General features: G+C 42.9%; 1 protein-coding gene across 1 annotated transcript in view; it reads right to left on the bottom strand.

The window, feature by feature from the left end:
* The window catches only part of LOC129106900 (1-phosphatidylinositol 4,5-bisphosphate phosphodiesterase beta-1), a 113563-nt gene that overhangs the window by 41952 nt on the left and 57032 nt on the right, over nt 1-14579 (bottom strand). The window contains exons 4-9 of the mRNA XM_054618173.1: nt 10934-11074; nt 10577-10656; nt 8250-8303; nt 5679-5754; nt 3867-3967; nt 2907-3073 (exon numbers count right to left, since the gene is read on the bottom strand). Coding sequence (XP_054474148.1) covers nt 2907-3073; nt 3867-3967; nt 5679-5754; nt 8250-8303; nt 10577-10656; nt 10934-11074 — 619 coding nt within the window. The remainder of the gene's footprint in view (nt 1-2906; nt 3074-3866; nt 3968-5678; nt 5755-8249; nt 8304-10576; nt 10657-10933; nt 11075-14579) is intronic.

Genomic DNA, 14579 nt, shown 5'->3' with positions numbered 1-14579 from the left:
ACTCTGTGTTTACATCAATGATGACTGGTGTTCAAACAAAGTCAAAGTTGCCTTGTTATCTCCCCAGATAATTAGTTTGTGCCTTGTTAATTGAAACTTTGATAATATTTTGATGATGCTATCAATCCCGTATATTGCAGCTTTAATGATAACCTTTGAAACAAGAGTGGACACAAACTGACAAACTTTGACAACGAGCCTCCTCTCTACAATCAGGGAAGATGAACATGCTTTGATAAGCCACCTTCCACTCTTAAGACGCTTTAAGCGTGTCGTTTCATTTAGCATTTTCATCAGCATTCAAACAATGAAGGAACGTTTGAGCGAGCACAGACTAAAGCGGTGAAAGACAATGATGGAGCGCTAAAGAGATGAATGGAAGGTTTAATATTCACCAAATCAAAGCTGGAAACAGATAATGGAAAAAGTGCGACAAAGAGAGCGAGCGACGACGAAATTCCTCGAATTCCTCTTCCTAAATCACATAGGCTATTTTGAGGGAGACGTAAGGTGAAGGAACCAATCCATTATCTCTGCAACCTACAAGCACATGCTTGGTATGCACAAAGTGCATTTCTATATGCATGAGTGTCCTTGAGAGAGAGAGGAAGAGTGTTTGCGAGTGTTTCTGAAGGAAGCATGTGGAGCTCTGGACCCCTCCGCTGAGCAGATGGCAGCACTTCCTCCGGCTAGATAAATACTTCACACGGGGAAATCTGTCACTGGGACAGAGAAGGGCACGCTTCCAGAGCGCCTGGGACGGGCTGAACACACAACATCACAGAGCGAGCACATCGCTGTGATCAGAGTCAAACGCGGGAATTACCAACGGAATATTTCAATGTGGTTCAAAAAAATTTTTGGATCTAATTTGGGCACCCGTGATTCATTTTGTCCCACATTTGAAAAATAATTAAAAACGTAAAGTAGGTACTTTAGGAGGAGAGACCATTAAGGCACTCATGCTCTACTTGAGTCAGTTCAGGTCAATTTAGTTTCAGTGTAATCAGTAATAAAATGTGCAAATGTGATTAGCATAATAATGATCCACTGAACAGGTATTTAGATAAACAGCCTCTCCTGGCACCAACGATTAGCATTTTTTTAATTTGAAAGCAGAAACTCTATTTAAAAATAGCTTCTCCAAATATTTTTTAAATATATTAAGCCATTTATTAACTTGAGATCAGCAGCATAGTGACAAAGGTTTTTCATGAACAGCTGTATGCAGGTAAATAATCCAATGATCCCACTATAGAGATCGAGATGTGCTCACGGTAGCTGCCTAGGAAACACTCGCAAGGTACGAACATTTTACAAATCTCACTTAAATTACAGATAAACTAAAGAGATATAACGTGCTAGTTATAGAGCTTTAGAGGTGCCACTAGGCAAGCCCACCTGTTTCTAGTCTTTATGCTAAGCTAACTGGCTGTAGCCTTTTTTTGTTTGTTGAAATTATCAAATTTCTCGTAGCTCTCCGACAGAAAGCGAAAAGCATATTTCCCAAAATGTCAACCTACAGTTTGGCTTTAAGTTGCAGTGCACTGAGCTCCGTCAGTTACCAGCTGCCGTTATTAAGATAAGATAAGATAAGATAAGATAAGATAAGATAAGATAAGATAAGATAAGATAAGATAAGATAATCCTTTATTAGTCCCGCAGCGGGGAAATTTGCAGGCTTTTGCAGCGTAGAGTAAAGTGCACACAAGAGACATAGTAGAAGAAGACAAGATAAAAAAAAAAAAAATGAAAATACAAAAAAACAAGTATTATAAATAAGCAATAAAAAATAAAATAAAAAAAACAGTAGAAAAACAACAATAACTGAAATATTATATTTACAGACAGAAAAAAACTATTTTAACTATTTTAACTTTTTTAACTATTTTTGCACAGTGTAATGTGTAATGTATTGCACAGGTTTTTGGGGTTGTCCTCGACCAAAGGAAAATCTCAGTTGACCAACACTGATACGATCTTTTGACTAACAAAGTTTCTCCACAAAGAATCACACAAAAGCAACACTTTTGTGCTCATTTGTTTCTTGGAAATTATTCAGTCAGCATGACAACAGCATAAAAAAAGACTAATAGACCAAAGAAATCTTCAATGTCAAATCATTGCTACGCGCACATTTTATGAATCTGATATCTTTTTTTTCGCAAGGTATTTTATTTGTAGAAACAGATTTTCAGTAAGAAACAAGATTTGTGTATTACACTCAGAACAAAACAAGAGCAGTCAAACGATAAGATGTACATGACTCCCTCACAGACACGTTAACACACTTGACTGTACATTTGCGTTCAACGGTGCCACTTAAGTTCTCTGCTGCACTTCGTTTGTCACTTGCTCTTTTCTTCCAAGTTCTCATGAAGCGCAAATAAACACCAGCGTCTCTCTCACCCTCTCTAACTCTCACCCTCTCTCTTTTGTTTTCACTCTCTCTTTCACACGCTCTCTCGTTCCACTCAGGGATTTCTACTCACGTAATCCTATTCTAGTAACTGAAATGGCAGGGAATATCCTCTGTTAAGCTTGACAGTGTTTGAAGTGGGTGAAACATTTTGGTGTGTGTGTGTTATTTAGAGAATTCTAACATTCCGTTCCTTGGCGCCCCGCTACGTCCCATCACTCTCTGAGTTCTTGGACACCAGGCAGCGGTATTGCTATGGCAACACCCCTGCCAAAATGCATTGGTGGTGGGGACCACAGGGTAAGCGGTAGGGTCAGAAGAGGTTTGTGCTTTCAAAAATATTTGACTAAAAAACACAATTTGACTTCTTACTACCTTTACATTAAGTTTTAATTGTGAAAAAACTGGCTTTTGAATGTGCCTTATGTGTACATATGAGCATCATTTTGTTCTTGTGATCGTACTGACAGATATTTGAGCCACTGACCTTTCTGTGCCAGAGAAGCGTTGGGTTCATATTTGTCCACCAACACCTGGACCTGTTCTGGTTTCAGAGGAGGGTAGAGTATCTCATTGAGACGAGGGTCTCGCTGTTTATTGTTGATGAACTCTGTCATCTGCTCCACACTGAGGTATGGACGACTCTTAGCCCCCCTGAGAAGAGAGGAGAGGATAAGGTGAGTGGTGGGTTTACAAAAAGGGGAATAAATGCAAGAACAGAATTCGAAAATAGAGATGTAACGTGGAGATGGTGATCGGGAGGAGCGGTAATTAAAGCAGCAAAGAGATCTGTAAAGGGAGAGCAACAGAAGCACAAAGGAGCAGAGGATTAAATCTTGAGTTGAGTAAATTATGAGATTTGATTAAAAAGCCTTTCATATTTAAGCCTGCTCCTATAAATTATCATCTCTATATCCTCCTTGCTCTCATGCCATCTCACTTAACTGAGATTAAAATCTAGATTCATGACTTGGAGTGGCTCGGCCTGCTGCCTCAGCCGATGGTCAGAGTCCCTTTGGGGCCATGGGGGCAGCTCAGCGAGAGAGGAGGCCACACCAGAAGGCTCGATGAGGGGGCAATTACAACACGCTTCTCTACTAATGAACTGCTCATGAGGACTATAATGGTTAAAACAGGTTGCCCTATAAAGGATGGCAGCCATTGTCTAGCTGCCAGTCTGCAACGAGCAACAGATGGCTGTTTAAGAAATGATAATAAATTAATCACTCTCATATTGTTTCAAGTTTTCTAAACAACTTTTCTTCTAAACTAAAGAATGAATGCATTATTTTGAGGTTGAAAGAGATGATTACTTCCTAACAGACTGTTTTTTTATGTTAAATGTATTTGTATTAGTTTTTTTTCTATTACACAAAGAAATACTGATCTTAGCGTCTCCTTCTATCTCCCACATCTCAGACGGAGAAAGGGAAACATTGGTTCTTACACGTCAGAGAAGATGTGGTCCAGCTCGGATCGGGGGCAGATGTTGGCCAGGAACATGCTGTAGATCTCTGGAGTGAAGTCCTCCTGGGGGATGGAGTCGCTCTACAGCAGAAAACAGCAACATGGTCACATACGTACACGGTCTACGCTTACACAAACATACTGTACATACAAACCACGGGGCAGAAGCATTTCGGTCAGCATTGGTCAGCATACCCGCTCTGTTGTGATTGGTCAACGTTTCACATTTACAAAAACTCTTCCTCCGGAGCTTCAGCTCAGTCTCTCTCTTTTGTTGTTTGAAGACCAAACTAGCCGGAAGCAGTTTTACGTCACTTTCGTAACATTGTGACCTCATAAAGTTACAGAAGTGAAGGAGAGAATTCAATGGAGCCGTTTCACAAGCTCAGGAGCTTCTGAGGGGGAGGGTAACTCCTTTTAGGAGTGGATTTCAGGTTTTACACTCTACGGACCTTTTACATGTACAAAAATATATACAACACACTAAAGAAGAGGGAAAAAGTAGAAAAGCATAATAGGGCCACTTTAAGTCTCTATTACCTTTTGCGGCTTGCGAACAAGAATAGAAAAGTTGGGTTTGGCAAACCTATGTACCTGCAAGGATGGATCTTTCTATGTGCACAAGTCAAGACCTGTCTTCCATCCTATGGGATGTTCTATAGTTGATCCAAACCTCAAGTCTCCTCCTGGAAGCCATTAAACACATATAAACCTCAAAAATGCAAATAGTTAACCAGAGACGGCTGACTGCATTTTGAACCTATGGGCTTAAACCAAAAAAACGTGTGGCCGGCGGTCCCGATAGAGCTATCAGAGCCAAACAGGTCTGATAAAGACACGGTTTCGCTCAGCAACAGGTGATAGCATTGTTCCAGCAAGAAGCAGAGCAGAACCAAATACTGGGAGAGATGAGGAAGTACGCACAGAGAGAAGGGGTGGGGGGGTGTGGAGGTCAAGCCCTGCAAAAGCTGTGAGTGTCTGTGTGTGTGTGTGTGTGTGTGTGTGTGTGTGTGTGTTTGTGTGTGTGTGTGTGTGTGTGTGTGTGTGTGTTTGAGGGATTAACAGCACCACCGTTTAGCTGTAATTAACTTGCGCATTGGAACAACAGCAAATCCCCCCAGACCGTCATACGGCAACACGTTCTTACCTCCTGCTCTCTCTCCCTGTGCTAATTACTGTATGTATAGCTTGTTCTCTCTGTGTGTGTGTGTGTGTGTGTGTGTGTGTGTGTGTGTGTGTATTCATTCTGTTTGTATTCTGGGAGACATTCATTACAGCTACGGCGAGTCTGCTCTACTGTACGTGCATATGTTTCAGCGTGTGAACAGAAGTGCGTTAAACAGCATTTTCCCCTCTCTAAACATGCAAATTTCTACTGCTGAAATACAGAGATTCTCGCTGCATTGTGGGACTTTTTAGACCCCAATGCTTAGCGGCGCAGCTACTCTCTAGTGATATCTGAGGGTAGTAAAGATGAAACAGCTTTTGTCATCTCTATTGCTCCCGCTGGGTCTATTTGTTCCGTTACAACCAGGGTTGAATCAGTTTCTGAGAGGGAAGTCATGCGGACATCCACAAAATACGACTCCAAACAAATGAGCGGAGCATCAGTTGGAGGCTGTTTTGAGAGAATAATGAATGAGCTGGATGTTGAGACGACAGCCTGATGGATGGATGGAGAGGATGAAAGAGCTCGAGGGCTGTGATAAGACAGAGAGGCAGAGACAGAGGGGACAGCAGGTTTCAGAGACATGAGAGGGAGAGGGAGAGATTCAGTGTTTTGGTGTCTTACTCTGCCAGAAGGGAGGTTACAGTTTTCCAGGGCGGTCTCCACTCGCTTCCTGTCTGCTGAGAACATCCTGAAGATACTGCGGAGGACACAAAAACACACCCCCATGAGTTATCACAGAAAATGCCACACAAACAGCGGCGTTTTCACTCTGATGCTGTGTGTCACACTGATGAATTCATCGCAGCTTTTAATTGATACTTATTAAGGACATCCTGTGAGAAAGTTCTGTTTCAGCAAACAGTGACAAAGTTAGAAGGAAAAAAAACAAATTAAGAGACAAAACAACCACAGACTTGCAGGGAAAATGACAAAAGACAATTATGAGGCAAAGAAAATCCAGAGATGAAAAATGAAATTGTGCAGAATACAAAATAAATTGTGATAAATTAAAATAATTCAGTCTAATATAACATCCCTGCAATAAATGCTTTATTCATGAATGTTTTGTTATGTTCACCCAATTATTTTGTTCAAAAGCTGCTCTGTCTATTTTTTCTGTATTTTTGGAGGCTGTAGTTCCTGGTGCCATTGATTTCTATTTCATCCAACCAAGAGGTGTTTCTATATTATTTACACATGCGCTGTAAAGAGTACAGTTACATTCACCTAATGAACTTGTTCTATTGTAAATGGTTCAATAAATAAACACACTGATGTGAATACTGCTGTTCACGCTGCCTCAACTCCAGATGGCAACGCCATATGTACATAAAAAGCGATAATGTTTGCAATCCTTTATAAAAAACAGTATCTGCCCAGACATGTTTGCAAAGATGAGCACATAAATGTATATTGTTCTCATTGCTTCCTATTATTATCATTACCATCATCATAACCATTACCATAACCATTATCATTGTCGTTATCGCATTTCTTCGACACTCCTCATTAGTCCACACATCCGATCCCTCCAGTTGCAAAACTATGCTTTGGTCTTGTGTAAGTAAACAAAACACAAAACACAGAAGTGTGTGTGATTGCGGACCTGTGAAAACGATGCATCTCATCATTTCAGTCGTGACACTGTGTATTTTTTTGTGTTTTTGATTTAAACAGGTCCTATTATGCTATTTTCCGGGTGCATATTTTTATCTCAAGTTACAGTTACAACATGTTTACATGCGTTAATGCTCATAATCCTCCTTGTTTTTATCATCCTGGCTGTCCTGAAGCACCTCTTCTCACTCTCTCTCTGAAATGTTCCGTTGTAGCGCTTGCTCCTCCCTCCAGAAAGCAAAGTCTGCTCTGATTGGTCAGCTAGCCCGCTCTGTTGTGATTGGTCAATGTTTCACATTTCAAAAAACTCTTCCTCCAGAGCTTCAGCTCCGTCTCTCTCTTTTGTTGTTTAAGGGCCAAACCAGCCAGAAGGAGTTTTACGTCACTTCTGTAACATTGTGACCTCATAAAGTTACAGAAGTGAAGGAGAGAATTCAATGGAGCAGTTTCAGGAGCTCAGGAGCTTCTGAGGGGGAGGGTAACTCCTTTTAGGAGCGGACTTCAGGTTTTACACTCTACGGACCTTTTACATGAACAAAAATATATATAACACACTAAAGGAGAGGGGAAAAGTGGAAAAGCATAACAGGGCCATGTTTTTCTCTGGATATGCCTCATCCATCATTTTAAGTTTAGAGGGAGACTTCTTGTATGATTGGACTACTGTCCTGTTATTCTAGTACAAATAGACAATAAATGAGATTTACTGCGATTTACGTCCCCCCCTGGCTGTTTGGGTCTGTTCCCGTTGGCCGTCGCCTGTTTTAATTACATGCAGAGGTATTCCTGTGCAGACCCATGAGTGCGTACTGTATGCCCAGTGGGAGAGCAGAGTCAAGCTGACATTAGTCAAGCTGACATGTCCTCCCAGCTAGGAGGTTAATTCCCTAAACGGCAGGCAGTGTCTCTCTGCCTCTCTGTGTTGACACCCACTGTTTTCTTCCTCGTCTCCGAGCGAGGTTATCGCCGAAGTTCACTGTCGCCTGCCTGAAAAGCTCAACTTGACTAATGGAGACATGGAGAGAGTTGGATTTTCAATGAGCCGACGAACCAACTCCCAGATAAGTGAAATTCGTGACAGGAAATTCTCAAAACATGTCGCAGAGACTGGCAGACTTTGAGCTGAAGCTAGTGACAGATATGAATGGGGTTTTCCAAGGGCATCCTACACACACACACACACACACACACACACACACACACACACACACACACACACACACACACACACACACACACACACACACACACACACACACACACACACACACACACATATGCACACATGCACAAACAAAGTGTGGGCTCTTTAAATGTAGAAAAACAGAAGAAATAATGGAGCAAATTTTGCTGCAGGGTTGAAGAGTGATGGCATGAACAAAAAGGAGGGTGTGTTGTTACGACAGAATGGAGGGGTAACATATTCGAATAAATGCACACATATATACCCAGAGAATGTGTGTGTACTGAGGCGTATACATGATCATAGTAACGAGAAAAGGCAGAGGAAGCTGTGCATTGATCGAAAGAGCGGAGAGGCGGCTGTGGAGAGGAGGATGAGTCAGACAGACTTACTTCTTGACGGGGATTCGCCCCTCAGGGTTGAGCTGCAGCTTCAGCCGAGTGTATCTACAGAACACAACACACACACACACACACCTTACACAACATGAAATCAACAATTTGTCTGTGTGAGTAATGTATTTGCTCACATTTAATTTCCATGTGCGTGTGTGTGTGTGTTTGCTTGCTTGAGTTCACATGATGTGACTGACGTACTCAAACATTCGTCATGTCTGTCTGTCTGTGAGTATGTATTTCTCGGTGACGCCGAAGCGGCTTCGTGCATTCGTGCACGCCATGCATATTGGGGCTGTGTTTACATGACGGGTTTCGATCGGCTAGTCCTTGGAAGTCTTGCATTGGTAGCACAGAGCCATGCAGCAGCAGCAGAAACACACGGGCAGTGCAGCCTGGGCTATAAATAGCTTAGCTGCAACAGGAGCCGTCATTACAGGCTGGGCTTTAAGTGGCTGCTGGCTAATAATTAATATCCATTACAGTGTCCACTTCATAGGGCAGGCTAGGGTGCCACGGGCAAAGTCACAGACGGCTCTAATGGTTAACTGGGCACACCAAAAAATACGTGATATGAAAAATGTTGGCAGAGAAAAGGCGAGTTGAGAATAGTTGATTTCAATTAAGCTACGTAAGGTTGATCAATAAAGTAACAAAAGAATGAGGGAACAGTGTGTGTCTTGATGCGCTCATCTACCTTACAACTTCCTGGATTATTCATTAAGACAGGAAAACAGATCACTTACACCTGTCTCTGTTTTGCTCACCACTTCTTTCTCACTTTCTCTCTCCTTTCTACTTTCCCATTTCCCAGGTCATATTTAATTCACCTGCAGTTACATAAATTCCTATTTCTGAAAATCCACTTACTTTTTTTGTAATGGGATGAACTGAAAAAAAAAAAATATTAAGCAAATACATGTAAAGTGTTCTAGCGCAGTCACAGGTCATCTCATTTTTCCAAGGAGTGGCCTCAGTGACCTCATATGGCATTGATTTCAATAGAACATCTTGCAGCAAGCAGCCACTTTTGTATTTCCTGTTGCTGGGAGCATTGCCCGTGTACGCTGCACCCCCATCAACATCAGTGGAGATGATGCTCTAGTAGTAGTATGACAAAGATTCGCCTTATTGGTTAGCGAGAGGTGCACAACAACTGCTGCTGTGAGCAGCCAGCGTGACTATGAAACCTGTTCAGTTCTATTCATCTCTCTGTGTACTTTGTGGTCGATGGGTACTTTTATTGTCTCATAAGTCAATTAGACTCCTCAGGGGTGCCAGTTAATGGCTTCTGTTTACTGATAAACATCAAGACAGCTGGGAGTTGTCACTGAGCACAGCAGACGGCATATTCTCTCAATATAAATGCGGCAGATTCATTTTTTTTCTTGGGTTGGCTCAGTCACTCAGCGCTCGTATAAATCAGCTGTGAGCGATGGGTCAGCGTGTGTGTTCCGATCAGATCGATACGGAGAGGAGCCGCTGACCGTTAGACTCAGTTATTGCACAGGATCAGGGGTGGTTTGAGGGCGATTGATGATAACTGTCTCACCGGACAAAGATCCATTGATGAGGGCTCGGGGGGATTTATGAAAGAGTCTGGAGCCAAAAGGGACGATGACTCCTCTTTAACATTTTGACACTGCCTCGATTTCAGGTCAGCGACTCTGCCTCTTTAAGGATCTGTCATTATGTCATCAATGCGGCAGGAATACAGGCTTCCTTATAGAGGCACACTACATGCTGTCGCACTTGCACTCCTGAACCGAGAAGCCGAGTCGGGTTCACGAACTTTATACATATTGCCAGCTGTTTTATTTATCCTCCTTCGTCCTTCCTGTCTGTTTCTCTCCCTTCATCCATGTGAGGTGAAATGACCTTTATAAACTCAAACCCCCAGGCTGCCTTGTGGGAGCTGTGAAAAGCAACCTCCTGTTTGTGTGTGTGTGTGTGTGTGAGTGTGTGCAGTGCAACACCACCTTGGTGTGTGCATGAAGGTGTCTGTGTGTGTGTGCTGCAGGGTTTGTGAGGTTTTATTGCATGCTCTGCTCATTAATGTGTTGTGTAATAAATATGCTCTTGCTTGCATTTGGAAGTTAACAAGTATTGTGTTTATTCTGGAATAACAGTTGGTCGTAATTTCTTTTACACAAGATGCCTCATTTGCTTTTCCCTGCTGTTTCTGTTTATGTAAAATACTGTACATACCTGATGTGACTCTTGTGATGACTGACATTGTTTTGTTTTGTTTCCAGCAGACCGGATTTTCATATTCATCTTTGGGATTTACATTTTTTGTGTGCATGTGTGTGCGGAAGACGTACGCTTTCTCCAGGCAGTCCTCTCTGGACATGTTCTGTACCAAGAGGTTGGATGCCAGGTTGAACAGCTCCTCCGCCCATTCCTGCAAAAAAACAACAACACACAGAGTCAAGTGCAAACCCCAAACGCTGAGGGTTGGAATGTGATGGTCTGCTATTACTGCTGGGAATAAATGAAGAACATGTGAATATGCTGATAATGTCCATTTGAATTCAGAACCACGCTGATGTTTGTTAAGTTATACACCAACTCATCAGAGAATAAATGTGAACCTGTTTTATTCCCACCTATTCAAAGGAAACATTTCCATAAACAGAAAGGAAACACCTTATGAATAGTTTTGTCGTTAGAATATTTACCTTCGCCGTCTCCTCCTGGAAGGCCATGAAGTTCAGGTAGGTGATGTTGACCATGTCGGGGCCGCTCACCACCATCAGCATCCTGTTCTCCATCTTCCCCGCCAGCGTGCTAACATCCAGCAGCTCACGTAGCTTGGCCTCCTGAACAATGACACACAAACGAGGACATAAAAAAAGCGTGTCATCGCCAAGATCGAACCGATGAGAGTCATCGAAGAGGATGTTCATTTTCATATCAAAATCAGTCCGCATAACGTAAAGCCAGCGTCTACAGTAAACCAGCCCAGCTTTACAACAATGGACTACAGTTCAGCTGAACCTGCATCCAAAACCTACATAAAAAGGGAAATTACATTTAACAGGACACGCAAAAACACAGACAAGGTATGCTTTGTTTTCAGGGAAGTGAGAGACTACAGAGTACTGCTCGGTGTTATGGGTTTGTGGTTTAACGTTGCTAAACAAGAAGAATCGCCCTCTGAATGCACTGATCTGAAGCGAGACTGCCAGTTTTTGGGAGCTCGCACCTTGTCTGCCAGCTGATTTATGTGATTAATGAGAGGTCGGCTGTCTGAGGCGGACGGTGTGAGGAGCAGAGGTGAGACGCTGCAGGCTCCACGTTACAGTCTACAAAGGCAGCAAACAAGGTGGGTTAAAAAGCGCTATGAGATGAGACGTTTCAAGTGTAAACTAATTAAAGGAGGCTGGAGGTTCTGATGGTAAAGTTATGACACCGATGACTTTTACTGTTTCAAAGCACAGAAGATCACTACATATCTGCAAGGGATTTACGGGGGTATTTACTATAAATGACCCCACTAAAGCTCTCCAAATCCTGAGAGCTTAATGGTTTTCAAACATTGCTCTCCGGCTTGTTTTTCAGTTTGGAAAACATCCTCCCAATATGATCCAATTCACAGTTTAACTCGTGACCAGGTATAATCAGTGGATTCATTTAACTTAGGAGATCCCATGATGATGATGCTGTGTTTGCTCAAGGAAGCTCGAAACAAAATGCGCTCACAAATACTGCTAATTCATGAGAGACAATTATCTTCACCGGGAGCGATGCAATTTTCATATTTAATACAACTTTAATTCCAGGTAACTGTCTTCATCGAACTAATTCAGCAAGTTAAATGAGTCTGTTGTTTCTGTTGTTACAAAACAGATGGTGACAGAGAAAAAAATGGGAACAAATTTGTTTTCAGCGAAGGTAACTGTCTAAGGAAAACCAAACCAAACTAATTTTAGCATAAACATATTTAAGCAGCTCATCTTTAGGGTGAATCATATAAACAAAAAAAACGACTAGGCTCTGAGGCGTGGGAGAGGAATAACAATGATCTGTTTCTCTCCTTTTTACGGCTGAGTGCGCATGCAGCATACAAAACGGTTTCTCCGGCTTAATTAACACAACAAAAAAAAAGAAGCCCTGTAAAGGATTTTTGCAGTGAAAGCAAATGAGCTCCCACTAATTTGACCAATCAAACAAAGAGCATTGTGTCCTGTGTCACGCTGATAAATGTCCTCTACACGTCCCTCACGCCCCCCAATCTAATTGCGCGGCTTAGTGGCGCCCGTTATAATCATGCTGAACTTTTCTGAGGCAATGCGATTTCCCCGAGTGAAGAATCTCTCCCCTCTGACAGAACGTTTGTCTGAACGGCCTCTCATAGGAGCATTCGCAGTTTAATGTGGCAGCATGGAGAGCTGCTTTAACAAAAATATGCCTTACTATAATGCCAGAAGAGAAGAAGTCATAACTCTACATACTGCACATTGCAAAAAATGAGTGGTTTTTTTTGCGATTTAAGCATAAAGTTGGAGTTGCGTGCTGCTGGGCTTGGCCACCGATCAATCAAACCCAGAGTGCTGATTTGAATGTGGATCCATCAGCGTCTACTTACGTAATGTGAATGCCACCAGCCCCATCAATCAAAGCATAAAAAAAGCCACTTTCAATTTGCTAAAACACACAATGCCCAAGAAAAACCTATGAGGGATGCTTTGGCACACTGCCAAAGATGAAAGGCTTCTGAGAACAGACGAGACGACAACGAGATGCATATTTCATTCATTACAGCGACTGAACGTCAATACAATTTGGTGCTGTTTTGACGCTACTTGTAGCCATTAGCTGAACATAAAGCTCATCTCCTTCCAAGTAGCTAGCGCACTGCTGATCTGGGAAAGGGAGCTGCAGGCCGTCGCAGCACATCAACAGGAGAGACATTGGCAGTTATGTTGGAGGGATGGAGTCAGTGGGAGAGAAACGAGCTGATGTCAGGGGGGGAAGGACCCTGCTGGACAGGAGGAGGAGGAGGAGGAGGAGGAGAAATAAAAAGAATAAAAGAAGAAAAGCCATGAAAAGAGGAGAACGGAAGAGGAGGGGAGCGGGCTCGGCCATGTGAGTGAAATGTAATTTGTGCTGGTGCATTGTGGGAGCCATTGGAGGCATGCCTGAGGACCCAGTCACCACAGAGATGGGAGATTTAGAGCTAAGCAGCCTAGAAATTGGATGCAATTTGGGACGATGGCATGGCCTCGGATAACTCTGTTGTGAACGCCTACAATTTGAGTGTGTGCGTGTGATTGTGTGTCTTATGTGTGTTCGTTCGGGCATACATGGTGCATGTTAGCAGCTGCAGCGTGTCAGTGTTGGAGCTCTTCGCAGTCACTTAACATTCATGTGAAGCTGCAGCCCGAGGAGATACACAGAGCTCCTCTTCCCTGCCTTAGTTTTTTCACAAGGCCCCACCTGTCACCAGACGTGCACTCAAACGGCGTCGCACTCGCGTTGGGCGCCAGGGAAAAGGATTCAGATCGGCAAAGGCGCGCCAGCCGCGCCTCGGGCCGTTAAATCCTGCAGCACGGCACATGTCAAAACTCAAACGCACGCCAGCTACGACACGCACGGTCGCAGATGCACACTCATACATCCAGACGCACAAGCATATGAACCCACACTGTCACGTGTGTGTGTGTGTGTGTGCGAGACACTTTGGGACATCACATCAAAGGAAATGTCAATATGAATGATTGATGATGGCCCAACTACCTACACACACGCCACTCAACACTTTGGCGTGCTGCAGCACAGATGTGATGCCAGGATTTAAAAAACCTGAAGCAACCCAACAGAGATCCACTTTGAAGAGAAGAGGACGCTTCACAAAGGAAGGAGTGGGGGCAATATTTATTTTCTTTTTCTATGAAGCTTTTCCTTTAAAGAATGTGCTGGTGGCGACAAGTTGAAATAATTGATTAGGTGTCAAGGAGAGCCTCTTTAATAAGTGTACCGTACCTCGTTTAAGGAAGGTGCTGCTGGTGTACAAATCGATGTCACAGTTCCTTCAGAGGATCTTTTTTTTTTTATTTCCTACGTAATGTACCGCCTCTCACAAGACTTACAGTTTACAAGGCAGTGTGTTATAAAAGAATAAAGGAAAAAGGACATCTGGGTTGGCAGGCGTGCACTTTAGCTGACCCTGCCAGGCTGTGCAGTTTGAAGCAGTTCACGCTACATTTTTTAAAGCATCTGCACTTTTGAAACGCAGAGGATGTTTAAGGAGCACAGAGCTTCATTTTCACACGGGTGGTTTGAGATTTTGGTGGAGACAAATAATAAATATTGTATGATTTA

The sequence above is a fragment of the Anoplopoma fimbria genome, chromosome 18 (assembly GCF_027596085.1).
Source record: "Anoplopoma fimbria isolate UVic2021 breed Golden Eagle Sablefish chromosome 18, Afim_UVic_2022, whole genome shotgun sequence".
In the NCBI taxonomy this organism is placed as follows: domain Eukaryota; kingdom Metazoa; phylum Chordata; class Actinopteri; order Perciformes; family Anoplopomatidae; genus Anoplopoma; species Anoplopoma fimbria.
The sequence above is the reverse complement of the archived record's forward strand: the minus strand, read 5'-3'. Positions and strand labels throughout refer to the sequence as shown.